General features: G+C 44.8%; 1 protein-coding gene across 1 annotated transcript; it reads right to left on the bottom strand.

Annotated features, from left to right (window-relative positions):
• Nucleotides 1-6: 6 nt before the first annotated feature.
• Nucleotides 7-27,521, bottom strand: Suclg1 (succinate-CoA ligase GDP/ADP-forming subunit alpha). Its single transcript, XM_005078274.4, has 9 exons — nt 27,219-27,521; nt 19,660-19,763; nt 15,559-15,675; nt 13,718-13,930; nt 13,505-13,562; nt 9,739-9,822; nt 8,019-8,170; nt 1,880-2,068; nt 7-228 (listed from the first exon to the last, which is right to left on the bottom strand). The coding sequence occupies exons 1-9, from the start codon at nt 27,298-27,300 to the stop codon at nt 202-204; spliced, it is 1,026 nt and encodes a 341-aa protein (XP_005078331.1). The 5' UTR covers nt 27,301-27,521; the 3' UTR covers nt 7-201.
• Between the last annotated feature and the right edge of the window lie 427 nt (nt 27,522-27,948).

Here is a 27,948-nt window from a genome sequence, read left to right as displayed (position 1 = left end):
GCCATGTTCAAATCAAATGATAGATTTATTATCTGTCTCTGTTACACAGTAAGTGAAAATAGCTCAATTTAGGACATTCTAATATTTGCCTGGGCTTTCCATGTACTAAGAGGCCAGTGTCAAATATGTGGGCTGACATTCTGGACTGAAGCAGTCGCCAAGAGTTCTTCCACAGCCTTGAAGAGCTTCAGGTTGTGTCCTTCACAGCATCTTCCTCTTTTCAAACTCCTTCACAAAGAGAAGAAAGATGTGTATCACATTACATTCATGGGAGAGTGACCTTCAAAGTAGGTCCACTACTAGGACCAGCCTCTGTAGAGTTAAAGTGCATGGGAACAGGGTTCTTGTGCACAAGGTGACTACTTTCAAACCAGTCTGTGCCAGTGCCAGAGTGACAGAGCTTGACTTTTTCCTGCAAACCCCAAAGCCAATAGGCTTGAATAATCGGTTTTTCACTGCAGAATTACTGCTAGGGGGTGATGGGCACCACTGTTTATGCGAATCTGTAATGCCGTCTATGAAAATGCAACAGGCCCTTTGTGAGTCAATGAAGACTTTCTCAGAGTATAAAACTCAACCCTGATTCTGCTAGCGACCGGAAGCGCACGGTGCCCTAGACAGAGGGAGCCTGGTTAGCAGCTAGGCTGCAGCCACACAACGAACGCCTCCTGCCACCTGCAGGAGCAGACGGTAAGTCCTACAAAACAGTGCTTGCTTCTCCCTCTCCTGGGTTTCAAACACCTGTCCTCATATATGGAATGTGATGTTCAGAAGTCAAGATGTGCAAAGCCTTGATCAAACATGAACTCTTTTTTAGAATCCCTAAGATGAGGGCAGGGTTCACAGGAAAGCAGAATTTTTGAATTCTCTGATAACTTTTCCCTTCTAGGAAAATAATTTGTGCCTATTTCCAGCTTAAGACACAGGATTTTGTTGTTAAGAGACAAAGGTCATACTGAGCTGTTATCTTATGTACCTTTTTGTTTTGTCAAGGTTAAGACTCTCATAAAGAGGAAAACAGTAATGAGAACCACTGCAGAGACTACAGGAAAGACATCAACTGAGAGTGTGTGTTTCGCACTACAACATCCTATTAGAAAGGAAAAGCAGAGGCAGCTGAATGCAGCCAGCAACCGGATAACACCGCAGCAGTGGAGGCACAGCCAGCCACAGCACAGGCCCACCTCCTCAGGCCCCAACTCCCAGCACCTTCTGACTGTTTGCTTCCTTTGTTTCCTTTCTTGCAGCCCCTCCCTATGGAAACAGACACCTATGGAGGTAGGATGGCTACATCCGATTTCCTGGAAAACCCCAACATGAAACATAAAGCTACATCCCTTCCACACTCCAGGCTGCAAGTCAGGGTGCCTCCAAAATGCTTCTGTGTCTTATCACTGACAAAGGAACAGATGTCTGCGTTTAAATCAGTTTTTTGTTGTTGTTGTTGTTGTTATTGTTGTTTTTGAGGGGGGGATTTAAACATGGTTTCTCTGTGTAGCCTTGGATATCCTGGAGCTTACTCAAACTCAAATCTATCTGCCTCTGCCTCCCAAGTCAAATGCTGGGATTAAAGGCATGTGTCACGATGGCCTGGCTTGAAGATTTACATTAGGGCAGTGGTTCTCAACCTTCCTAATGCTGCAAGCCTTTAATACAGTTCTCCATGCTGTGTGACCCCCCATCATAAAATGATTCTGTTGCTACTTTATAACTGTAATTTTGCTACTGTCAGGAGCTGTAATGCAAATACCTGATATGCAGGATGGTCTTAGGTGACCCCTGTGAAAGGGGTCAAGACCCACTGGTTGAGAACCGCTGCATAAGGGCACCAGAACATTCAGCTATGGAGAGAAAAGGAATACGGCCACTGTGTGCTCACCTTATACATGGTGCTTCCCAGCTGTGCAGGGGACATGCTGACAACAACCCCCGCACTCTGAAGGGCAGAGATCTTCTCCTTAGCGCCACCTTTTCCTCCAGCAATAATTGCCCCTGCATGGCCCATCCTCCTGCCAGGAGGAGCAGTTATCCCAGCAATGAATGACACTACGGGCTTGGCATTTGGACCCTGGAGAGACAGAGAGAGACATTTTAAATACAATCAAACTGGACCTGAAATCCGTGACTGTTGGTAAACAGGAGGTGGCTTGGGAAGGAAAAGCCCATCACTCAACCCCAACACTGAAGTGCTCTTCTTCGAGACTCAGCTCTCCACACCACCTCAGAAGCTGCCCTGAGCAGACTATCTGCGGAGTATCAGCACTGTCAGCACTCCAGAGCTATTCCACAAACACACACCCGAACTTTTCTTTTGATAATCAAAAAAGCACACCCACATGAAAATGTTGTTTTATGACTTTTGATAATAAATTAAGACTCAAGATCAACCAGTCAACTTGTTTTACGTCCACATAACTTTGTGTCTTGGGACATTATAATTCTCATCCTTAATAAATGTCCTCAAAGACAAAGATGAAGGGTGATGGGGCACAGAGAAAGATTCAGGACTTGAACTCAATTTCCTACTAATGCTGCATGTTCTTGGACCACGCCCATCCTCAAAGATGATGAAATGGATGACAGTCACTAGCTCTTTCTACTCTAAAATGCTACAGTCTAAGATGATCCAGGCTAACTGTTCAAGCAAAAATAAATCCAGTAAACAAACTCATTTACATTAACTACCATGGTACTAGATTTTGACATTAAATTTTTGTAAATGGTTACTAAGCTCTGGGCTTGCACTGCAGTTGGGAAAATACTATCAAATGTTTACATAGTAATTCATCATGAGATACCACACAGCAACACATGACTATATATGGTCAGGTTTCACAAGGAGAACAGGTCTGAAGCACAGAATCAAGAGCTTCATTCAGTTATCACTGCCTTCCAGAGCCCAGCTCACCCCCCCCCCAACACACGCAGCAGCTCTCAAATCAATGGTCTGGGGTCCCTGGATACTTACAGAAGTGATGGAGGATCTCAAGCACTTTTGTTCATATAAACAACCAAAACCAAAATTCATTCAAATATGCAACCTCTGTGTATATCAATGCCTCAGCACTTACATGAGCTATTTATTCTTTGTAGTAAAATCCAGTAATACTTATCATATTAAAATAAAAACTGAGGACCAGTGAAATGGCTCAGCCCATAAAGGCACTTGCCCTGCAGGCTTGGTGATCTTAGTTTACTTCCTGCAACCTATAAAAAGGTGAAAAGAGACTCCACGAAGTTGTCCACTGACATCCACATGAATGAATGCTAAGGCATGTGGGGACCCACCCACACCCACACACATAAAATATAAAACTGAGGGTTCTTAATAAAAATATAAAATTTCATAAAAATACAAAAATCAACTTCTTTTTAAAATAGTGTCTAAAATTCTGGTGAGGCAAGTGGCATTTTACAGCTAATCTCTACAACTCTGACTGCTTAACGTAATGAATGGCCAATTATATCTGTTTTTGCAACTGACTTGTTGTGAATGCTTATTTATCTGACGTACAAGAAGAAATTCCAGCCTTAGACAGATGGAAAAGGACAATGTGTTTTAACTGACATCAGGATGCCTAAATACTCTCTGATGCTACACAAGCCTCTTCAAGTGGTCATTTTTCAAAGGTCACATGTAATGTTACAATCTGAAGCCACAGCAATAAATTTTTGTCCTTCGTCCTTCTGAAATTCCTTCATCTGTCTTAGTGTCTGAATGGGTCTTTAATCCACAATGGTTTTGTAACAGAAAATACCTGTTCAGTGGGTATGCACATCTTCCAAATGCTTCCAAATTTCACCATTCAGCATCCACAAGGAGCCACATTGTATCAGCATCAATGGCAGCAGAAAAGTCTTTTACAGAAAGTGCAAATCCTAAGCTCATGGTGGCAGAAAGCATTTACTAAACTTTTGCTAAAAAGCTCAAATTTTATCACAGCAACAAGCAGCACAGCAGCTTTCTTAATGCTCTCTGCGAGATATTCTGCCAGGCACCCAAGTCCAGTGAACCAGCTTATCTGCCTGCTATTCTACCAAGTGAAGTTAGTGCCCCTGGAAGAGGCTGAGAGAAAGCACTCCCAGAGATCAAAAAATCGTCTAAAGGCCGCAATTTAATAAAGCTAGTAACTCTTTCACTTCACCGGGAACATTCTTAAGTAAAACTGACTTTCTTTTCAGTCACAGATCTGGGACTAGCTCACTGGTTCTGCAGGTCTGCTGAGGTTGGCTCCGGCCCCGGCCCCCACTGCTCTTCCCTGCTGTAGGTGAATCCCTGACTTCTCCACTCTGCTCACAATGCTCCCACCCTCCCATACATCCCATACATACGCAGCTTTTCACCTATGACTGCTCCCTCCCCTCCTGATGGAAGCCTTCCCTGATGCCTCCTCCCACATCCCACCAATGCCCTGAGCTGACTAGCCCAGGGCCTGCTCTGCCTCTTACATGTGTCTGTCACACACACACACAGCACCCTGGCTGTGTTCTTCCCACGTCCCCCTACTGAGCAGTGAGATCCCTGAACATCAAAGTGTAGGCATTTTGGACTGATTGGATGGGGCTGGTATTCTGGCACTCAGGAGCCACAGAATACTGAGTGTTACACAGCTCAGATGGAAAGATATTCTGGAGCTCGGGAGCCAAGGACTACCACAGGCCACAGTAAGTGTAGCAGCTTACAGCCCTGCCTCGGAAAGGCTTCCCCAGTGTATCGGCTCTGCTCTAGCAGGAGAGGGTCTTCCAACTGGGGATGTTTGCCCAGTGTAGCAGTTTTGCTCCAGCAGGAGAAGGGGGGGGGGGGTTGCTACAGTTCAGCTCTGCTCCTGAGAGAGTGGACAGATGAGTGTAACAACTCTGCTCTGCCAAGGGAAGGTTTCCTAGGCGAAGTGTTACAGCCCTGCTAGCTCTGCTCTGCCCAGGATTGTCTCTGCTCCGCTGCAAAAGAAGGTCTTCACCCAAAGCTCATCGAAGGGGTTCATGGGAGGGAAGAATCTACTCTGGCAGAGGACAGCAGACAGCCGGACAGCACAAACAGCCACAGGCTGAACAGACACAGGGTTTATATAGGGATTCTTAGGAGGCGGAGTTTTCCAGGGTGGAGACTGGTCAGATTTCAATCCCTGAGCTTAGATCTCCTACTCAGGGATTGGTTAGTTTTCTGCACAGGGTTAGGGTCAGATTTGATTCTGGTTTCAGGGCCAAAGTGTGTTTCTTTCTCTGGTCCTTTTTAGTCTTTTGGCTCTGGTTTTAGGACCAGGGTGTATTTCTTTCATTGGCTCTGATTCCAGGGGCAAAGTGTGTTCCTTTGGCTCTGGTTTCAGGGTCAGAGTGCATTTCTTTGGTTCTGGCTACAGGGCCAAAGTGTGTTTCTTTGGCTCTGCTCAGGGTGTGTATGTTTCTTTGGCTGGCCCTTTTTCCCTATACAAAGTCTCCCTCAGCTCCCTAAGCCTAGCATCACTGCAGTGCCTGAGAGAGAGAACACAGCCAACAGGCTCCAATCATCAGTCATTCCCCCAGGGTCTCTGCTGACTATAAGGATTTCCTATTTGAGTGGTTTTAACTTCTATTCCATCTGTTCCCTGATAGCCCCCTAAAATGACACCATTGCTGCACTAGGAAAGGATTACAAGCTTAGAATGTCAAGCAAAATTATGCTGTTTCATTGACAAAGAATAAATGGAGACGTCTGAAGTGGAAAGAAATAGAATTAGAAGCAGGGAAGTGTGGTGAGAAACCAGGACAGAGGACAGAGTGGTGAGAAAACGAAAAGTCTGAGCACAAGGACTAAGGACTGGCTGTGATGGACACAGGATGACTGTCGCCATCGGCCTCTTCAACCTTCGGCAGACACCACTTAGTGTTTACGCCATACCATGTATTACCTGTTTCATGTAACACTTTGTCTTATACTGCTTAACCTTGAACCACATATAGATCAGGTTCTCAAAAAAAAAGATAATTAAGTAAGACACAAACAAGCTCTGCAAAACCCAACCAGAAATAGTGAATGAAACAAATGTGCATGTTTTCCACTAAACTTGTAAACTGGTTAAGGACAGAGTTGGGAACTAATACAGTTTAACAGTGTAGCATCGTATATGATGTTTTTCTAAAGAGAAGTCAGTTTCTACTTAAACTTTCCAACTTTTCTGAACTTATGACAACAGCAAATGATCCATCCTGCTTATCATCAGTACTCATCAGTGTTTCCTATGAACTATGCCAGGGAGACCAGCACCCTGACATCTACAAGCAGCAAGCTAGTATATCATATAGGGCACAGATCTGAAGAGGGGCAGAGGGATCTGCAAGGAACTAGAACATGTGCCAAATGCAGCCTACAGTGACACTTTCACCAGTGTGGCACACTTCAATGGACAACTTCAAAGGAGATATTTAATTTTCACTCATTGTTTCAGAGGATTTGTTCACTGTGTAGTAGGCATGCTCCCCTACTACGGTGTGTGCGGCAGAGAAACACAGTCTGTTGATGTCTCTGCAGACAGTAAGGGGCCAGGGCAAAAGAGTGCCTCAAGGACTTGCCTCTAGTGACCTGCTTCCTCCAACTAGGTCCACCTCCTGAAGTTCCAGAACCTCCATAGTGCTATCAGCCAAGGACCACGCCTCCTTATGGTCTTAAAGTGACACTTCACATCCAAAGCCTAACATGTGCAGTGGGAAACCCACACTCCAGCAGGCCTGTGCCAATGAGAAGACCAAAGCAGCAATGCAAGGAAAGTTCTCAACGGAAACAAGACTGGGAGGGGGTGCTGTGGTAGGGAGATAGTTAGGAAAGAATGCACAAGTGAGGGACACTGTACCATATCTAACCAAGTTAGGACTTCAAATCTCCACAGGAGATCAAGGACACTCGCAGTCCTTCAGAGTTCCTGAGAGCACAGCTAAGTGAAGGGACCCTGCACTGGGCCTGCAGGGACATTACTGGCTCCTTTAGCATGACCATACTCACTATTTCTCTCTGGCATTTTTTTCATTCACTCCTCAGGTGTTTCCTCCACAGGCACTAAAGGGAGGTTACCTCACCTCTCTTTCTATTTTTCATTTTATTGTACCTGAGTGTTTTGCCAGCAGGTATGCATGTTCAGTAAGTTATGTGTCTGTACCTGTGGAGGCCAGAAGAGGGCACCAGATTCCCTAGAACTGGATTCACAGATACCTGTGAGCCACCACGTGGAAGTGGGGAACTAAACCCCAGTCCTCTGCAAGAGCAGCAAGTGCTCTTAACTTCTGAGCCCCTCACCAGTACCATCTCCCCTCTCTTGCTTGGCCGGCTCTCAGACACATCTACCAGAACACAGGGGCTGGGACAGTGGCCTGCTTCTGGCTTTGTGGCATCTCCTGCCTCACCCCTCACCTACGAATCCCAACAGAGGAGCTTGGTTCCCTTAGCTAAAGGGCATGTTGACACAACAGTGCACCACTCCTTATTTAACTCTAAGGCAGAGGCAGCAGGGAAGCCTTCCCCTGGAGGGTACAGAAAGCCTTTTTTCCTACCTGATCTCTGGTGTTGAGTCTGTCCTACAAGCAAAGACTAAGCTAAGCAGGAGGGGGAAATCACTGAGAAGGGATACTAAAGAAAGGCTCTTTAGGTCAACCTTGAGAAAGACCAAGGATATTTATTTCCCTTGGAATTCAGAGATAGACACCAAGAACCTTGGATTTAAGCCTCAAGTCAGGTGTGGGCTTTGACCCATGATCCCAATTCTCTCCACTTAGCACGAGGTCAGTGTATCAGCTACACAGTGTGGGGTGACGCCTGGGGGAGAGGGGCTTCAAAGCAGGGAAGTAAAGAACAGCATTATGGAAAGCAGGGGAAAAATGAGCTCAGAATCTAGAGTTTTCTGAGTTTTATAGCATAGAAAGCCTAGAATAAAAGTTAGCTTTCATGTTTTCTTGAGAAATTAATCCATGGGAACAAAAAAGATAATTTCTAAAACAAGCCCCAGGTTCAGTCAGCAGCAGAGTCCTGTACTCTTCCAAATACAAAAACTTACAGAATTATGTTCCTTCAGGAATTCGGCCGCGTTTTCTTCAGCGTGACCACCAATTTCACCAATCAGCATAATGCCTTCTGTGCCTGGATCATTCAGGAAGACTTCCAGGCAATCAATAAAATTTGTCCCATTAAATGGGTCACCTCCAATGCCTGAGAAGGTCAAAGGATGTCAGTATTAGTCAGAAATGTAGGGATGAACCATAGAACTTACGTCAAAAATGTTATAACTCAGTTTTTACTCTCTGCACCCTTTCTCTTCAGTATTTTCAGATTGTGGCATCACTCTTCAACATTCAAAGAGCACAAAGTGGCACCTGTTTCTGTTTACAATAGTGTATGTGCATAAATGGTGGTGGGCTACCCATCTTCACAAAACCAGTCTTGTTTACATAACCCATGAAACTATTCCACACTATCAGTGTGCCTTTAAGAAATGGGTGTGGGGGGCATGTCTCTCTTAACACCTGTTTTAAGTCACTTCTTTAGTATGTACTTAATAAACCTGAGAACACTGCTTAGACAGAGTGAGCTATTTGCATTACATACACCACAGGGAAATTCTTGCCAAATGTGCCGCAGAGAAACTACTAAGTCTGAAGACACACTGCCAGTGAGCAACAGGATGGAAGGTTCCCAGGCCCTGCAGATCCCAAGCTGGGAAATGGGAGAGCCTACCACACAGGACTCTACTCTGAGCACATGACATTTGAGACCTTGAAGAGCAATGAAGCAAATGTTCCCTGCTCTCTGCCTGCCAGCGTTTTGGCTTTACATTGTAAACTTCTGAGGACGGGAATGATTTTTCACTTTTCAACACATCTCTGAAGCTGGGAAAAGGACACAGCACTGACTGCGGGCAACCAGGCATCAAGCACTGTCCTCTGCTTCATAAGCATCAGACCCACCGCTGGCGAAGGCCCAACCGAGAAACGGCCGTGGCATTATTACCCTCCACTCCCAAGTGAAGAACTGAACCTCAACAAGATAGAAATGGCAATTCTGTTTCTAAACAGTTCTTAGTTTTCATTAAACCAAATGATCTCCTGCCCAACATTGTGTCCTGCAAATAGAAAGGCTTGATTCATGTTTTCAGTTTTAATTTATTTAGAGTATAATAAAAGGTATTTTTTAAAGGCTTTTAAAGGGTATTCTGAGGATTTGAAGATTTAATTTGAGAAACTTGTCTAGTTTTTGGCCAAAAAAAAAAAAAAGGCAGTTTATGTGTAAAACCTGCCCTGAGTTTTAAAAGTGTCAGATGGTCCTGTGTGGCACAGAGAAGGATGGCATGTAGCCATTCTCAACCTTGGCTCACTGCCCAGTAAGGGACACACTTAGCCTCAGCTCATAGGTGCCTCAGGGATTGCCCAGAAAGAGACAGTGAGGCAAAGCATTCAATAGTGATAAAACACAGGACGTAACTGTGATAACAGAATGCCCATGTGAGGATTCATCTCTTCACAGCAAGGGAAATTAGTGATACTTTGGGCACAAAGCCCATCCCACAGTCAGCTGCCCTTAATGTGCGCTCCTCGGCCTAGAAATCAAGTCTTCAAAGCTATAGGAAGCACCACTCTTCAGCAAAGTAAACATGAAATCCTAGCATCTCTTACTGCAATGGTATCAGAAAAGCCTCTTATGAACCATCTGATAAGTCCTTGTCACTGTACTAGTTCCTTAAGGACGCTACACTCCAATAAAGATTCCGGCCAAGCACTCACCAACGCACAAGGACTGCCCCAGGCCAACTTGGGTAGTTTGGTGAACCGCTTCATAAGTCAGTGTGCCAGATCTGGATACAATACCTTAAAAGGAAGAGAATGAAAACTATCAGACTGTATGGATGAGAGACTGCCAGATGATAATGAAACTAACACAGGACTGTGAGAAAAATTCATGTCTTGGTTTGCTACTTACATCAACACTATCTTCAAATGATTAAGACAAAAAAAGTATTTTGTTAGGGTAGTTTTATGACTATGAAACCAATGCCAAGAAAAAGAAACAAAAAAGCTTAAAATCCCTCTTCTGAATTTGGTAGGCACAATCCTGCTTAGGGCAGTGGAACAGACTGGTTTAGGTACCCCAGCCACTAAATTATAAAAACAACATTAATTATACTAACCAATATAATCTACCCTCCCCACAACTATTTTTCTAAGAATTTTCACGCCGTATATAGGCAAGCTCTCTCTGGATTCTGCTAGTCCCCATTTAACTTCCTCATCAAGCATGTGGTGAGAGCATCTAATTTCCCAACCAATGTCTGGGAGAAGGGCAGCAGCAAGGGTCTGGCTGAGTTCAGCAGGCTAGCCTGCGCTGGCCTGTACTTCCCAAAGCAACTAGTGTTGCAGCAATTCATGCAGTGCTTACAACAACAGATACATGCAAAGACTCCTGATTCTATACAAGCCTAACTAACTTCAGTTGTTACAAAGTATTAAATCTTTTAAATGTCAAATAAAACACATCACAGCATTGACTCTGAATCTTGGACAGCTCTAGTATGTCTATGGTTTGCTGTCCTGAATTTCCTGCATTGGGTAAGAATTTGTCCTAATAGTATGACCCTCCTACTATCAGCTAACCTCGGCTTCACTGCAGCATAGTCAGTCTTGGGCAAAGTGCTGTGTCCTCACTGTCACTGTATATTCATGGGCATGACAAATGTCATCTATGGACTTGGGTACACAAGACTGCAGATTCTCCACATAGAAGTCAAACTGGACGCCAGCGCGCAAGAACCTGCAGCACGCCACCACGTTGTTCTTCTAGATGAGTTCCACACAGCTCCCTGACAACACTTCACCTGCTGAGGAACTCTGCACCAACTCCTAGGCCAGCACAACTCTCTCCCACAGCCCTACCTAAATGTGTTCCCTATTATTTCCTTCTTCTAGAGAACTGTGTTGTTCCTTCGTTATCCTTCATGCTTCCCTAGCTTTCTTTTCACATTCATTTTGCTTAAAATGGAGAGCCTCACCTCCACCATCTGGCAAACATGCCTACTATGCATCAAAGCCACACAGAAAGACTGAGTGCCGCTGTCCCACACAGGTCCTTCCTGGACTAGCCCAACAGGAATGACGGTATCTGCTCCTCTCCATCTGCTCAGGGTTTCTGTTTCCTACAACTCTGAGCAGTGGGGCGTCGAGAGACGTTATGCCTTACATGGCACAATGTAACCCTAAGTATTTTCAAGATAAGAACAACTTTCTTCACTAAATAGGTCACCATACAGCACAGTAGGAGGGCACATGGACTCACCTCCCTCTTGAGGTCAGGGCTGGTGAAGACAACACTCAACAGCCTCTGACCTATGGGTAACTATTTTGTTCTCTCTTGGTACTGTAGCAAATTCTACTCAAACAGGCACCAGGGTGTATGGAGCAGGCCCCACTGGAGCTCCTGCAACCTCCCTCAATCAACTTACCAACAGCTGGCAGCAGGGCTGACAAGTTCAAAGAAGAAAGTAATCATCAAAATGTGTGATGCTTAACCCTTCAGCAACGCCCCATGATGGAAACTGTCCTTATTTAGCTTAATAGTTATGGTCACAGGCATAACTGCCACCAGCTATTACTACACAGAAACAGCACAGCTTAGTCAAAGTTAGCTGCAGTGTCTAAATTCAAGACTGGCACAGTTAACTTTGAATCGTGGATTGGCTATTGCCTTAAGGAACCAACCAAATAACAGTGCCATTTCCCAAGGCATTTTGAGAAAGTTTGTGACATCAATGCAAGCAAAATAAATCTCAGATGGGACACAGAAACAATAATGGAAAAATTATCCCAAGTACACCTCCCAAGTGTGCCTCTTGATCAGGAGTAAAGTTTGCCTTCAGTTGGAATGGTGGTCTCCTTGTGACCCCAAACTTACTTCTAATAATTTGGGGACTCAGTTTAGGAACCTACCTCACCTGAAGGAGTGAATCAGATGCTCCCCTCTACCTTGGAAAACATGTCCTACCAGATCCTTTGTAGTGGGTCTTAGGTGCTGGGCATCTGGCATTCTTCAAGAAAGCAAAAGAATCCAGAGTCTCTGGACAATACAGAGAGAGCCCGAGGAAATTCCCAAGGAATCAAGACCATTCTGTGCATAGGTCAAAGGTAAGAAATGCTATGGAGACAGCAAAGCAGTCCTTTGGTAGTCAGGATCAGGTGGTCAGAAGTTAAGACTTGCCTTTGACATGAAACTCGGTGCAAGAAACCTCCATAAAGGGGGCTGAGCACAAGATAATCCAGGATAGGACAATAACCCAGGTTATTTTCAGTTCCCTCAGAGACCTGGGAACCCTTGGGTCGGGTATGGTAGAAGGAACAAAGACAGTCTTGTGGTATGGTTAAATCTGACTGCCTTAGAAGATGCCATCCAACAGCTACTTTTCTAATTGGGTAAAATTGTCACAAGGCTACTAGTGTTTTAAATTTGGAATAGCTACTTTAACAAGCTGATTTACAAAGGTCTTAAATTCCTACCAACATGGAAAGTCTCAGATCCATCTGATCTCAGCCCACATAATATTCAACTGAGAAAAAAGGAGGCCAAGCAACAACTTGTGCCCATGGGCGGAGGAGAGGGTAAATCACATCCAGATGACAACGCCTGGTGTCGCAGTTATAATTTGTGTGAAGCCACAAAGGACAGACATCACACTGACTCTTGGCTGACTCAACAGCTATCAAAGAGCATGCAAAGCAGACTGTAAGCTCATCACTATGACACCAACCTTAGAAGCAAAGGAAAACAAGGAGTCCAATAGATGGAGGATCTTGTGAGCCTAGCAAGGGACTCTAATGGACTTTGATTTGGACATATGGTAATTTCATCCCTGCCAGAGGCCAGAGATGCCAGAAGTGTTTGGGGAGCTCTGATCTCTGATCTGGTTCCTAGATGATTCTAGTTACCTCTTTGGGGAGGCAGGAATGTTAAAGCTGCAATGAGGGTCCTAAGAGGTTAAAACCACTTCCAGTCAGATAAATCTCCAGGGCAAGGAACCACCTCTAGGAAGGTGGGCTCACCCTAAAACATGCTAATGAAAGCCTACCTCAGGATTGGTTTCTTAGCTGACACCTTAAGATTTTGGAGAAAAGAATGCTTAAAGAAAAAAGACATTCATAAGAAATGAATGCTCAACCTGAAAACAGCCCAAATGACCACTGAGAAATGGATAAGCAACAGGGGTGAAGCCACATCAAGCAGACGGCTAATGAGTGAGAAGCTGGTATTAGACATGGACACAGAAGACCCAGAAAAACCCAGTGTCTGAAGAGAGGAGGAATCACTGCTCCCCTCCCTCAGATCTCCAATGGTTCCACAGACTTACAACAAACTCTCTAATAGACCCATGATATTTCGGATACATCACTGACTCACTGCAGGAATGAATTTATTTATTATAGTCACACATTTATTCAGTCACAAATTCCCCATTAGTTGTGGGTTTATTTTTTTCATCTATCAGAAAGTAACACATTTACTCACCTATTTTTCCTTTCTTGTGAATATGGCCAGGCATGATGCCAATTTTGCATTCTCCAGGCTGGAGGAAAGTAAGTTGCAGTTTTCAGAAAAGTTCCAAAGAAAATTCTAACTCTAAACACACACACACACACACACACACACACACACACTTGAACAGATTCAAAGTCCTATGGCTTCACGAAAGGCTAAATATCCTTTCTATTTTACACTCACATTGATGATTCCAGGGCAGTTTGGCCCAATTAGCCTTGTCTTTCCCTGGCGTATCAGTTTGTGCCTGACCCGAACCATATCCTGCTGTGGGATACCTTCAGTAATGCACACAACCAAGGGAATCTCTGCGTCAATTGCCTCACTGATGGCAGCAGCAGCAAAAGGAGGAGGTACATAAATGACAGAAGCTGTCGCTCCTGTTTTCTCTTTGGCCTGAAACATGAATCACAATGGGTTGAGTCATAATAAAACACATTCAACAGCCTGATTTGATTAACCTCTAGAAGGGACCACGGGCAGGCTCTCCTCATTCCCCCATTCTACAGTCCCCTCTGAATGTCACTGTGAACTAAAAGGTTCTATACATCTTACCCCATAAATGGACAATAAACCTGAGGGTACTGCCTGCTTTGCCCCTGTGTTCCCTCCTCCCTAAGGCCCTGCACAGCTTCCCTGTTCCTCCCCAAACTCACTAACAAGATCCAGTGCCATCTACCCAGCTTCAACTCTGCACCTCCTTAAAAGGGCCAGGGAGCCCAAGAGCTCAGAACTTGGCTTTCAAGTATTTATTTTCAATCTATGGTATATATTACCATCAAAGGATAAAAGTAGGCAGGGAGAGAGAGAGAAAGAGAGAGAGAGAGAGAGAGAGAGAGAGAGAGAGAGAGAGAGAGAGAGAGAGAGAGAGAGAGAGAGAGTATGCGCTAGTGCCCTCGGGTGCTCTCAGAGGCCAGAAGAGAATACTGGATCCCCTGGAGCCTCAGTTACTGGCAGCTGTCAGGAGTCCAGCATGAGTGCTGGAAAGGGACAAATGTGGGTCTTCTAGAAGAGCAGCAAGTGCTCTCAACCTCACCGCTGGGCCACTTCTCCATCACCTAAGTGACATTTTACTTTACACATTCTTACTAGAAATCAGCAAATCAACCCAAGTGCAGATACACACATGGAAAAGAGTAAGAATGTGGGTTAAATAAGCATTAGGTCAACAGGGTGTCAATCTTAGTGTTCTCTCTGTGGTCACAACCTGATCCATATGTGGGTTAAATAAGCATTAGGTCAACAGGGTGTCGATCTGACCAGTGTTCTCTCTGTGGTCACAACCTGATCCATATGTGGCCTTTGCACATATGTACTTTTCTACTCATCACTTTATTTGGGTTTTTTGGTTTTGATTTTGTTTTTCTAAGACAGGGTTGTCCTGGAACTCACTACATAGACCAGTCTGGCCTCAACTCACAGAGATCCACCTGTCTCTGCTGAGATTAAAAGCATGCACCACCCATCCACCTTTCTGTGGCCACGCTTCCTTCTCTGATGGAAGTCCCATAGCCACAGAGGCTACAGAGCTGACTGCAAAAGCAGCAGCCGTTCCCCAGCAGTTCAGAGTCTCCCAGTCTACAGATACAGGTGCTGACGCCTGGGGGAGGGGCCCATGAGACCTCACCCATCCCTGAGGGACTAACAGCAGTTAAAAGTTGGCTACAGGAAGTCCTTCTCTTCAGTGCTGTAGCCACTGATAAGACACCCTTGCTCCAACAAGTAGCCTCCAGTTCAGGCTCAGGCAAGCTAATCCAATTAAACTCAGTGGCTCACACACACAAAGACTCAAAGTAGGAAAGATACTCCTTGGGAAGAAGGGCTTTGGCCAGGGAGAAAGAAGAATGGGTCATGGGAACAACCGAATGATGCATATCTGTAGCAAAAACCATGTACTAGATTTTACCACAATCCCAATTTCTCTAGGTTACTGGACATCCAGATAGCTAGTGACTCTCCCAAAAGGCAGGCATTCTGTCTTTGCCCTGCTGCTTTTCTCCACATACTCAGAAGCCATTACTTACTTCCTTCACAGTATTAAAGACGGGCAAGCCCAGGTGTGTCTTGCCGCCCTTCCCTGGTGTGGTTCCTCCCACAAGTTTTGTGCCATATTCCAAGGCCTGCTGGCTGTGAAAGGTGCCCTGTGAGGAAAGAGCACAAGACCCATGAAAAAGGCAAAGGCAGCTGAGAAGCAAAGGCAATCTCAGCAACTTGGGAAAAGAAAACACGTTGAGTGTTCCCAGGCAACAGCCGAGCCCAGTCCTCTCGTCCACTTAGTAAGCACGGCTGTCAGCACTGAAGAAAACTGGCTCAAAGTCCTTTTCTAGCTCCTGCTGTAACTGGCTGCTGATCTGAAAAGACCTGTGGCTTGCTGAAAAGACCATTCCACTTTCCCTGTTCCTCATCTCTTGCACCCACTTTGCCCAACTGCAAATTCATGATGGGTCACTCTATGTGCCCAATCCTGGCCTTTTCACTTTAAACTATATATAGCAAAAACTATATATATAATCAAATTCACCACCACCCACCATCTCACACGCGCACGCGCGCGCGCACACACACCCACACACACACACACACAGAGAGCGAGACTGAGAGTCTTTCCCACCAGCATGCAGGCCTCTGTTGCCTCCTGTTCTCTTCTCTGCTTCTCCTCTCCATCTCAGCTCAGGCCTTTTGTGACGCCACCCTTACCAAGGCAGCAAGCACCCTCCACATGACGACCCTTGCCATGCATGCTCCTCACACAAGCAGCCAAGACCTCTGCCTGCTGTCACACACTCATCTGCCTACCTTCCATCTCTACCTGCAGAGCTGGCAGGCATCTCTGAGCATACCTCAAACTCAATTCCTATCACCCTTCTCTCGGTCTGCTCCAGCTGTCCATGACGACTCCACTCCCACAGACATTCAGACTAAAGTATGACGTCACACCAGATCCTTCTCCCTCTTAAACCCTGAATTCAGAGCCATTAGTAAATCTCACCATTATATCTTCAAAACAGCCAGTCTCTCTCCTACTGGAAACTGTGTTGACTGACGTCACCTCAACTCCTAGTAACTTATTTTCCTTGCTCCCTTTGAATCTATTCTCCACAGCACCTACAAAGATTCTTCCATCTCTTTCTAGGTCATTAACCGTGAAAATCAACACACCATGTGTCCTCACGGCAGAGCCCATACCTGTCAACCCTCATTTACCAACATGAGTATCTGACTGCAGCTCCCATATGGCAGGCACGTGCCGGCCTGAAGGACTTGCTGTGTCCCTGAATAAAACACACACCCCTAAGTATCTCCAAGATTTGCTCACACATCTCCTTTGGATCCTGACTCAAACAGGACGGCAAACCTTCCCTGACCACCTGATAAGAATTTTTTCTCCCCTAGGATAGCCACAGGACACACTAACAGACACACTCTTTCCCCTTCCACTGGCTTGTTCCTCCACAGTGACTATACTGTCTAGTGCTGCACATAATTCACACAGATTTTGTGGGTGCATTGCCTCCTCTCAGCTGAGAAGTACATTCCATTAAGATAGTGACAGCAGTCTATTGTGCTTATTCCAAGATGGCACCTAATCCAACATGTTACACACAGCAAACACGATGACCAATCAACAGTGAAAGGTCTACGTGACAGGGACCTAAAGTGCTGAGTCAACCACTTAAGCTCTTATCCAGCTAATGCATACAAATTGTGGCTTGAAGGTCTTTACAAGTTTTTCAATTAAACTTCTCTTTATACTAGCAGACGCAGCCCTAAGCAAATTAAGCAACTAGTTTGAAACTAGAGATGGAATTTTAGAAAGAGCCACAGGTCAGTGCTCTGCACTCTCTTTAAACAGTGCTATCCCATGTATGGTCTGCAGACTAACTGACCTTAGTGAAAAATGAGCAAGACAGAAAAGCAAAAGACCCCAAAAGAGAGGGGAACAACAAATGCTAATTTTAAAAATGTTTGCAAGCACAACAGTGTGACACTATGTTTCACATTGGATCAGAAAGTCAGTAAGAGATCCTTTACTTCTAAGTCTGCAAGCAATGGCCTAGACTACTAAGTATGCAAGCAATGGCCTAAACTACACTTCCAGTTAAGTAACAATGAATCCATCTTTTCCGTCCTACTGTTACTAAATAAAGGCAATGCTCCCAAGCAAAATAAGCTTTTTCACAGTTTTCATGTTATCACCAGCCAGTACACAGTGTAGAACAGGAACATTTCTGTAGCTGTTAGGAGCCAGCAAAGAATCCTACAGCACCCACTGGAAATGCACATGGCTAAGAATCCACTCTAATACATAAACATTCCTTGTTTACATGAACACGGCAAGGACTGAAAAAGGAACTAGCATGACAAACTACAAGCTTCTGTGGCACTTAGCTCAATATTCAGTCAAAAAAAAAAACTGAGACCATTAAGGGTCACAATTACTAAAAATGCAAACACAAGGGAAGTGAAAAGACCCCAAAACCAACACTCAGGAGGCAGAGGTAGTCAGAGCTCCACGAGTTCAAAGCCAGCGGATACATAATGAGTTTCAAGCCAGCCAGGACTACAAAGTGAGGCTCTGTCTCAAAAAAGGAAGGAAGGGAGGGAGGGAGGAATGCTGGCCAACCCTGGATTCAAAGACATGAGCAAATCATTACTAATTTAGGTAGCAAAATCAATTCCAAATAGGACTTATATATGGAGCACAGCTCTTAGGAAGATATCAGAGGTTAAAGTGTCACAAGAATGGCACATAAAGTCCAAGAAAAATGAACAAGCATAATGAACTTCCTCAAGAATTTGATTATACGCTAATATACACAAAACCAGACTGTACTTGGAAAGAAGGTGGCAGATCACACCTCCTTCCCTCGGGATGTGTAGATCTTACTTTTGAGGATATCTGTATGTAGACATGGTATTTGTAACATCTAGTTGGCCTTCAGCTATCACCCTCCAGATTAAGGCTTGGCAATCTGCTCTGTAACATTGTGCCTACATCTACTTTACAAATTACATTGTATTAAAACAGTTCTACAGTACAAATGCTGCAAAAGATGCATTATATAAATACAAAATACTTGTACATGTGTTTAAAATGAGACATACAGAGCTTGGTCCTGTCTCAAATTGGTATGCTAGACTTTGTTGACTCCCCAAGGAAGACCTTACTCCTCTGAGGAATAGATGGGGGATTGGAAGGGGGGAGGCTGCAGAGGGGGGAAGGGAGGGGAAAATGGGGTTAGTACGTAAAATGAAAAATAATTTTTTTAATTAAAAAAAGAGAGAGAGACACAGACCACAGAAATAAATCAGAAGAGCAAACACCAACCCTGCCCTCTCCAGGGTCACCTCTTCACTGACAACTACGTAGCTTTTACTAAACTGAGAAAGAAATACTGAAGTTTATTTTCTCATTCCTCAGAAGGAAAACTGAGGTACCTACATTTTCATCTGGAAGAACATATGCCAACTTAACAGAGGATTCCTGGTGAGCAGAATAGTTGGAAGGAGAGAAACGAGACTCTTATGATGGTTTTATTGCAGAATCAAGTCATAGGTACATTTCAACTTATGCAAATTCCATGACAGAAGTAGGGAGAGGGAGAATGTGTGAATAGAAAAGAATGAAAATCAATTCAAATACTTAAGAGTAAGTTTGCCCACTGGCTTCTTCAAAGATCACTTGCCCCAGATAGAGTACCCAATGGGAAAGGCACTCGCTGGCTCATCTGCCCACACTGTCCAGAAGCCTCTATATGTGTGTGTTTCTCAATACTGAGGTGTGGAGTCCACGTTTAACTCAAGTTTTCCTTTAGGATCTCTTTACCTAGTACTCAAAGGAACAGTCATCTCTCTCAGGGTTGGAGGAAAACCAGGAGTCTTGTACTTGCTTAGAGACAGGGTGTCTCCAACACTGTCATTTCTGCACACTCTCAGCTAAGTTTAAACACAATCACCATCTTAGAGGCTAACGGCACCACCTGCCTTCCTCCTAACACACAGTCCCTTTCCGAGCGGCATAGTCCTGAGCCAATCACATAGTACTATTTTTGTGCTATTAAAAGTAGAAAATAATTTTTTACATCTTTACTCTGCACTTTAAATTAAGATGTAGACGCACATACCTGTTTGCCAGTGAAACCCTGGCAAATAACCTTGGTATTTTTATCAATATAGAGATGTTTCCGGGAAGCTGTATAGGATCCATGCCGTATCCCATTCTGCTGCACTGAGAAGTAAAGAATATGACACATTAGAATTTTCCCACTTTGGAACCATGAGTGAGATTTAATGACACAAATTTTTAAGAAGAGAAATGTAACATAAGAGCAATGCTGTGACCATTCTTAACTGAGACGGGTGCATCCCAGACACACTAGAAAAGCAAACTAGAGCCAGTTCCTTGTGACCAAGAAGCACAATCATCTAGTACTTTCTGAACTGAGAATGAAAAGCTGAAATTTGTCATTTTCATTCCCAAGAGAACCTGAGATTCAAATTTAAGAGTCTCATTTAAACTCTGAAATCATTCCTACTAATGTCTACTATGTGCAGCACCCCACTCCGGCGTGAGCCATGGCACCTGTGAGAACGAGGTGAGTGAGAGGCATACCTTAGGAACGCAAGAGCTACCTCACTCCTCGGTAAGAGCAATGCTGGAAATGCTAAGCCGTGGGATAAATCTGCCCAAAATGCAACCCACGATCACTTAGTTTGATCCCTTCTGATATAGGATTCAAAAGCACACATATTAAACAGAGAAAATAAAATGAGTTCTAACATAGATGAGAAGAGAAATATGAAAACAAACCAACAAAAAGCCACATGCCTAAGTTAATGCTGGCAACCTACCTCAAGGGAGACTGAGAACGTTTAAGTAGGTACTATAACCCACTCCTATTTCAAAAACCAGTGGGAAGAAAAGCCCATGACTCACAATTATGAGTTGCCTTCTAAACCTCCAGAGCCACTTCGCCTATCTTCTCCAGGCCTACAAAAGAGCAGGCCTCCTATGCAACTCAGAGTAGTCCGTGAAAGGGGCTCCAGAGCAAATCCACCTCCCCAGGTATTTCTCAAAGCCTGCCCCACACACTTTCATACTTCCTAGTCTTCAGACCTCGGGGACACCCACTAGAAGGTGTGTCTGGAGACCCTCGGGAAAAGAAAGGCCTAGGTTTCAGCCTGACCCTCTGCATGTACACAACAGCTGCACCACACGCACACAGACAACTGCACCCCTGACCACACTATGCTGAACAAGGGGCAGTGAGGGCATGATGCAGTCAAGACCCGGCATAGGGAACAGCCAAGCACCTGACCTAAGCAAGAGATCCCACAACAGGGACTCAAGGACTCAAAGGCTGACCCCTGCACTGTGCAGCAGAACAGGGATGTTACTCAGATCACCTTTGCCCTGAGTTCACAGATTTACTGATAAAAGCCATAAACAAGAAACACAGCTGAAAACAGTGGTAGAGCAACTTGCAGTGATAGCGAACTTCACTGAAAGAGAGGCCAGCAGGAAGGCCTGAAGGTGGCCATGACTGTGCTGATGGGGAGAGCTATCAGGGGCATATTTTGGGCCTTCTCCAGGAGCTCTAGCACTGGCCAGTGTAGCCTTGGTACTGTTCCCAGGAGCAGCTGAGAGCTCTCTCAGGAACCGAACAGGCCTGGACTAGTGTTCATGCTCTGCTGACTAGTGTTCATGCTCTGCTGGCCTCCAGCTGTGCAAACCAGAGCATCACTTTTGAGCTCCTTAGCCTTAATGTTCCCATCTGTAAATGGGCTAACAGCTGCTCACAGGAAGGGTGTGGTGTTACCATGAAATGATGCCTGTAAACTAGGCATTGAAGTCCCTGGTACATTCCTGAAACCCTACATGGACACAAACATAAATCTGCCCCTAAAATAGAGATTCTCAACCTGTGGGTCGTGACCCTTTTGGGGGGAGTCAAATGATTCTTTCACAAGGGTTGGCTAAGACCACTGGAAAACACAGACATTTACATTATGACTCATAACAGTAGCAAACTTACAGTTATGAAGTAGCAGCAAAAATAATTTTGTCGTTGAGGGTCACTACAGCATGAGAAACTATACTAAAGGGCTGCAGCATTAGGAAGGTTGAGAACCACTGCCCTGGAGAATACAAGGCTCACGTTTAAAACTCAGTAAGTCCAGCCATATATACTCTGTATGTAGACTCTAGGAAGGAAGGCAGGTGGGCAGGCAGATATTATCCACATGAGAGGTCAGAGGCTGTAGAGTCAGTTCTCGCCTTACACTTTATTCAGTGCACAGATGGAGCTCAGGTTGGCAGACTTGTGTGGTAGGTGGCTTTACTCACTGAGCCATCTCACTGGTCTGCCTTCATGCACATTCGATGCACAAACAAACCTGTGTACATATCCTGCGGAACATTCACAAATAAGTTGGGAATCTTTTCATAGAGGAACATTTATTCGGGGTAATCTCACTGTAAAAATGCAGATAATATTATGCACCTCATTGGCTGGTGGAGACTAAGTAAGTTTATGCATCCTGTAAAACAAGGGTGAGGGTACAACAGCGTGGGGCATCACTAATCACCATCTTACTAGCATTATTATCACTGTTGCAGAGTGAGCAGAGCAAACTACTGCAAGAACTCAGTGTGGCAGCTATCCACCAGGAGCTAAAGCTCTTGAGTACTTAAGATAAGACTCTGAGTTCGGGGCCAGGCTGGACCGACAGCCTCCAAAACAATACAGAGAAACCCTGTCTCATAAAACCAAAAAAAAAAAAAAAAAAAAGATAAGACTCATGTCCTAAACACACAAAACTCCCAGATCTGTAACAGAGCCAAATGTTAAGCAAAGAAACAAGAAACTATAAAAGGACAAACTGAAATAAGTAAGAAGCTAAAGGAAAGGGACTAGATATTGAGAAAGATGCTTTCCACAGAAGAGATGGGTTTGTCAGTCAGAGTCAGTCCTATCTCCTATAGGTAGCAACCATATTATAAGATGGCCAGTGCTATTAATGATGCAATACATAGCCAAAAAGCACCTGCCAGGTGACGAAACCATAACCTTTTATGACTAGCACACCCCTAACCAATAACCTGACTCTGTTTATGAAAATACTCAATTCAACAATGAAAACTATATCCCTGTCCTTGCTTTACTGAAGTGTCTGTATTCATGAATTCAACAAATGTCAACTTTAACTGTACTGGCCCACCTGCAACTGATTTAACAAAGCAACTGACTTTTAACAAAGTAACTAATTACAAAGAAAACCAATTTATTCAGCTCACACTTTAAGCAGTGGTTCTGATCACAACCCCTTTGGGGGTCAAACCATTCTTTAACAAGGGACACATTTCAGATATCATACATATCAAATATTTACATTCATAACAGTAGCAAAATTACAGTTATGAAGTCACAAGGAAAATTTTATGGTTGGGACCTGAGAACCACTACTTCAGGGTAGCCTTATCTGTTAAGCCTCTGGTAAGACCCTTTGCCTGTATAGAACATGGCAGAATTCTGAGCAGCAAGATGCTGGCCAAGCACATAGGACAGTCACGCGTGGCAACTCATTATCAGAGTAACTCGGACAGACTAACAGAAATCTCTTCTAGGCATGGTGATCTCAGTGACCTTCCATTTGACCACACTCGAGACGGCTGGCATGTGAACTCTTGCGGGACACTCGAACTTGCCCTAATCAAAGCCTTACCCATGAATTATACAGGCAAACTACAAGTACAGTGGTTTCCACATGAGGAGACCTTGTTGTGTGACAAAACTTTTCCTGGGGAGACACAACTCATATCTACTTACTCCAAACAGGGATCCCAGGACAGACAAAATGCAACTTTCGGTGACCCATTGAGTTTTATAGGGTTACTGGGTAGGAGTATGGGTGAGGGGTTACTGGAAGTGGAAATGACTCAAAGACAGCTGCACCACCAAAGCCCACCCAGCACGGGTGACAGCTCACAAAGCTGGGAACCTGGAGCACACATCACTGCCTGCAGGCATTTCAACAGGCTAGAGGGTGTCCTTTTCTGTTGCCTCAGTTGGTCTAAACCTCTTCCAAGCAGCTCAGGTGGTTTCTGCTTCTCCCAGGAGTCTGGTCCAGTCCCAAGAGCCTTTGCCACTTTACTTGTGTAAAAGTGTGACAGTTTTCTTTGTAGCTCAGCTTTCTTCTGACTGAGTGGGAGGCTCAGCTTTTATTGATTACTTAGACAGAGAGGGGCCTAGTGAATCTGGTCAGTTTCAGGGACTTCCTGAAGCTATTTTGAGTTGTTTACTTCCAACTTAAGATTTCCTGCAGGGTAGTGTTTTAATGGCAGAGGAAACAGTTACACAACAGACCTACAATATCTGGGAGTACCTTAGCAGCTACTTACCTAAATCCCAAATGCTAAAAGGTATATTCACTTACATTGATGATACATTCAATATTACTGACTTGTTTGATCATAAGTATCATGTTTCAAAAAATTTAAAGCACATTTTTAAGTACTAAATATAAACAGGAAGGAAATAACATATTCAGTGTTTTATAATGTATCTCCAAAAGGAAGACATTCCAATTTTGGAAATGTTATAAGTAAATATCAACAAATGGGTCTAACGCAACTAAATATCTGCCCTGTGGCAAACTCAAATTATTCTCCTATACCCAAGAGAAATCATTTTAAACTTCATTGTTGCCATGAAGCAACTTTGAAGCCAGAAAATCAAGTTACTTTTCTCAGGGCTATATCAAGGCATTTGGATACAGGCTTCTATTTCTGAAATAAAGATTTAGTCTTAGATACAAATGGCAACAAAGACTAGAAACAGAGAGATCACTGTTGAGTGTCTCCTGTTCCACACACTTCCAGATGCTTCTCTGAATCTTAAAAAAAAAAAATGAGCCTGTATAACTTGGCAGACATGAGAAAGGCAAGTAGCACCTGTGAGCAGATGGCTAACAGTGCCAAAAAAAACCTGCTTCTAACAAGGAGATTTGAGCTTCTGAAGGCACACATTAGTGAAAAGACACCCACTGTGCCAGACCTGGATTCCAGGATTCCTCGGACACTACCTGGCAAATTCTCTGGGTTTGTTTCCTCATTTGCCAAACAAAACAGTAGAACTAACTGAACTGTAAGATCTACTTTCTGATATCAAAATACCATAATTCTACGGATCAAAATAATACCTGCTCTGACTGCCTCAAAAATGTAATTTCCAGAAACTCCTGATTGATGTTTTAAAAGACCCTACTCACTTGAGGTTTCTTTTAAAACTTCATTTCAACCTCAGTGGTGCTTATAAAATTCTTACACATTCTCATCAGGAAATTATTCTCAGTTTCCATTTATCTATCCTCCCTACATCAACAGGATTCTCCCCCCCCTTTTTCATAAGTCATAAAAGTGGGACAGTGGGCAGCTTAGCAATTTCTAAATTGTCCTCCTGTAGCACCTAGGACTATTTGCCTTTTTATCATTTTTAACTTAAATCAGCATTGTAAAAATTGGGACCTCAACACATAATGTGAGATTAGCTAAAATTTAAGGGTGGGGGTGGGATTCCTTATCGTCTAGAAGGAGAAGGTGGAGGAGGGAAGGCAGAGTAGGAGGAAGAAGAAAGGAGGAGGAGGAGGAAGAGAAGAGGAGGAGGAAGAGGTGGAGGAGGAGGAGGAGGAGGAGGAGGAGGAGGAGGAGGAGGGGGCAGCAGTAGCAGCAGCTTGCAATGTGGCAAATGCAGTGGTTTGGGAACAAATATGGCTGGGGTGAGAGGAGTCTGAGTTCTGCCAACTTAGTTTTTTAACCATTAAACACAGTCATCGGTAACCTCAGTACAGATGCAAAAACACCCTAGTTTAGATCTTAAACCCCTCATAGCTTTAATAACATGACTCTAAAAATAGAAAGCTAAGTAGATTTTATGCCTGGGAGTCTAGAAGAAAGCCCTTTAGTTCTGTGGGGTGAGGACTGCCAAGTTTTGCTAATAAATAAATAAATAAACTAACTAACTAACTAACTTAAGGAACCAGATCATCTTGACATTCTCCTTCTGGAGACACTTCTGTTAATAGAGCAGACCTTCTGGATGGAGGCTAGGCTCTTTCAGAGCCTTGGACCAGCAAGACCTCGGCAGAGAAAGACAACGCTGTGTAGGTGAGCCCCTCTTTGCTGGGCGTTCCCATTACAAAGTGTATATCTGGTCTTCCACATCTTAACCCACAAATGATTCCAATTAAGCTGGATTAGGCCCATCCCCAACACACCAGTGTTCAAACTCTCCTGACCACAGAAATTACTGAATTAATCCTCTATCCACAACCCAGCCAAGTCTCCTTCTAATCATTCAAGAAAGAGCTCCAGAAAACTTTCCCCAAATAAACTCAACTCTTTCCTATTTGGCAAAACCTTTGTCCTCAAGCAATGTGGCAATGAAGTACAGCTACTAGGCACACACTTATCCCTGAACACTTCTAGGATACTCAAGAAGGAACTAAGACACACTCACTATTTGATGTAAGAAGAAGCAGAAACAAGATGTTTAACAAGGAATGTGGGAAAGACTGTCACTTGAATGTCTACTCACTTATTCTGCACAATGAAGCCAGATCACTTATCACTTTTTAACATCTCTTGAATCTGGACGTATCTGTTCATCACGAGTTTAATTAGCAATCATTCCTCCTGTTAGTAACAGGCAGGACAATGCTGTACTTCACTAACCACACTGTCTCAGACTTGTTGCAATATGGTCCTATTTTCATGCGATTAGAAACATTACTTGATAATTTTTTTAATTAGTTGGTCGGTCTTTGGTTGTTTTGTTTTCTTGACAGGGTTTCTCTGTGTAACTGCTCTGACTGTCATTTTGTAGACCAGGCTGGCCTCAAACTCACAAAGATCCACCTGCCTGTGCCTCCGGAATGGGATTACAGGTGTAGGCCACCGACCCCGATGAGAAGTTATTTTTTTAAAAAGGACTGGTATGTAAATATGAATGGATTAGCGAGACTACAAACACGACGTGAACGACTCCAAGGTTATCCTAGCATATCTAACACAGAGACTTTGGACGCAGCAACAGTCTTCAAGAGTCAGCATTTCTGAAGAGTAGCGACGCTGGGAGATTAGTTCTCAGAAACCGGAGTGTTCGTAGATCCTAGCCATTATTAGTGAAAAACACATTACTGGTGAAACTGCCTGCCAATCCTCAGCTTCTACGCGCCCACAGGTCATGCGGACTCCGGTGGCTGAAACCGCCTTTCCGTTGGCCCTACCACGCCAAGGAACGGTTAATTCCAAGCGCAGGACCCTTCGATACAGGGTATAGCCTCTTCAACCCTGGCACTCCCTACCCCAACAGAGTTCATCCTGGACCCCTCGACCCTTGGCTCCAAGTAAGGGGCAGCCTAGACGCCACCTCCACCCCCCACTCGTCACCGTAGGGCTAGAATATGTTCCCGGGACTGCAGGACGCCCTGCCTCAAATCTGGCCTCGACAGATCCACCTTCACAACGGACAAAGCCCCCCCGGGAGCTGCCCCTGGGGTCTGGCCCAGTGGCTCCCTCGCCCCTCCCGAGGGCCCGCCTGGAAGAGCCCGGCCGCAGCCTGAGCCAGGACGTGGAGCCCGGGGCCTGCGGAAGCCTGGAGGATAGAGCCCCGGCACGACTCACGGAGGAAGGTGCGCGACAGCAGGCGGGCGGCTACGAGGCCGCTGCTGCCGGAGACCATGGTGGCAGCGAGCGCTGCGGTCATCCACCAATGACACTCTCCAGGCCCCCGGGACCTAGCATGGATCTACGCTCGCGGAGAAAGGTGTCCAGAACAGTGGCCTGAATGAATTGCTCTCCCCGGAATCTGTTCTCAGACAGCGATAGTCACGGGCGGGAAAGAAAACGGAGAGCACTGCTTGGAAAAGCAGATAGGAGCTCAGTTCCTCTCGAAATGTGGGCTTGGGTAACCACGAGCATAACGGCAGCACTGGGGTCACCCCATGCGAGGCCCGGCCCGCGCGTGGTGTTGTGGGAAATGTATTTTTCGAGTAGACGGCCAACGGAAAGGGAAGCGGTGGGGTGAGACTTAAACTCTGGCGTGGCCATCGAGTGAAAGCAGTGACAAAACGGCGAGCGGGGCGCCAGCCTCAAAGCCATGTCCCAGACCGTGGCATCTTGGTAGTCCGCGGCTGTTACAGAAAAGACAATACCTCCCATGCTTTTCTTGTAAGGACCCGAAAATTACCCCCTGGCAATAGGGACCGAACTCTTCCTAGTGGCCGGCAAAGGGAAGGACGAGAAGAGACTGAAGACTTGAATCTCTTTTAGCTGACAGTTTCCGGAAGCAGGAATCTCTTGGTTAAACAAACTGATTCGCTGCCTTCGACTAATGCTAAATGTGTGGGTGTCT

Source organism: Mesocricetus auratus, unplaced genomic scaffold (genome assembly GCF_017639785.1).
Source record: "Mesocricetus auratus isolate SY011 unplaced genomic scaffold, BCM_Maur_2.0 Super-Scaffold_100676, whole genome shotgun sequence".
NCBI lineage: Eukaryota > Metazoa > Chordata > Mammalia > Rodentia > Cricetidae > Mesocricetus > Mesocricetus auratus.
Note: the sequence above shows the minus strand (reverse complement) of the source record. Positions and strands in the feature narration are given on the sequence as shown.

Excerpts from the sequence above, each read along its gene's own strand:
- Suclg1 (XM_005078274.4), bottom strand. The coding sequence starts at position 27,300 with ATGACCGCAGCGCTCGCTGCCACCATGGTCTCCGGCAGCAGCGGCCTC. Across the intron at positions 9,823-13,504 it reads TCACAAGAAAGGAAAAATAG|GTATTGTATCCAGATCTGGC; the intron begins GTGAGTAAATGT and ends CTTCCTTTTAAG. Across the intron at positions 229-1,879 it reads TGGGAAGCACCATGTATAAG|GAGTTTGAAAAGAGGAAGAT; the intron begins GTGAGCACACAG and ends CTCTTTGTGAAG.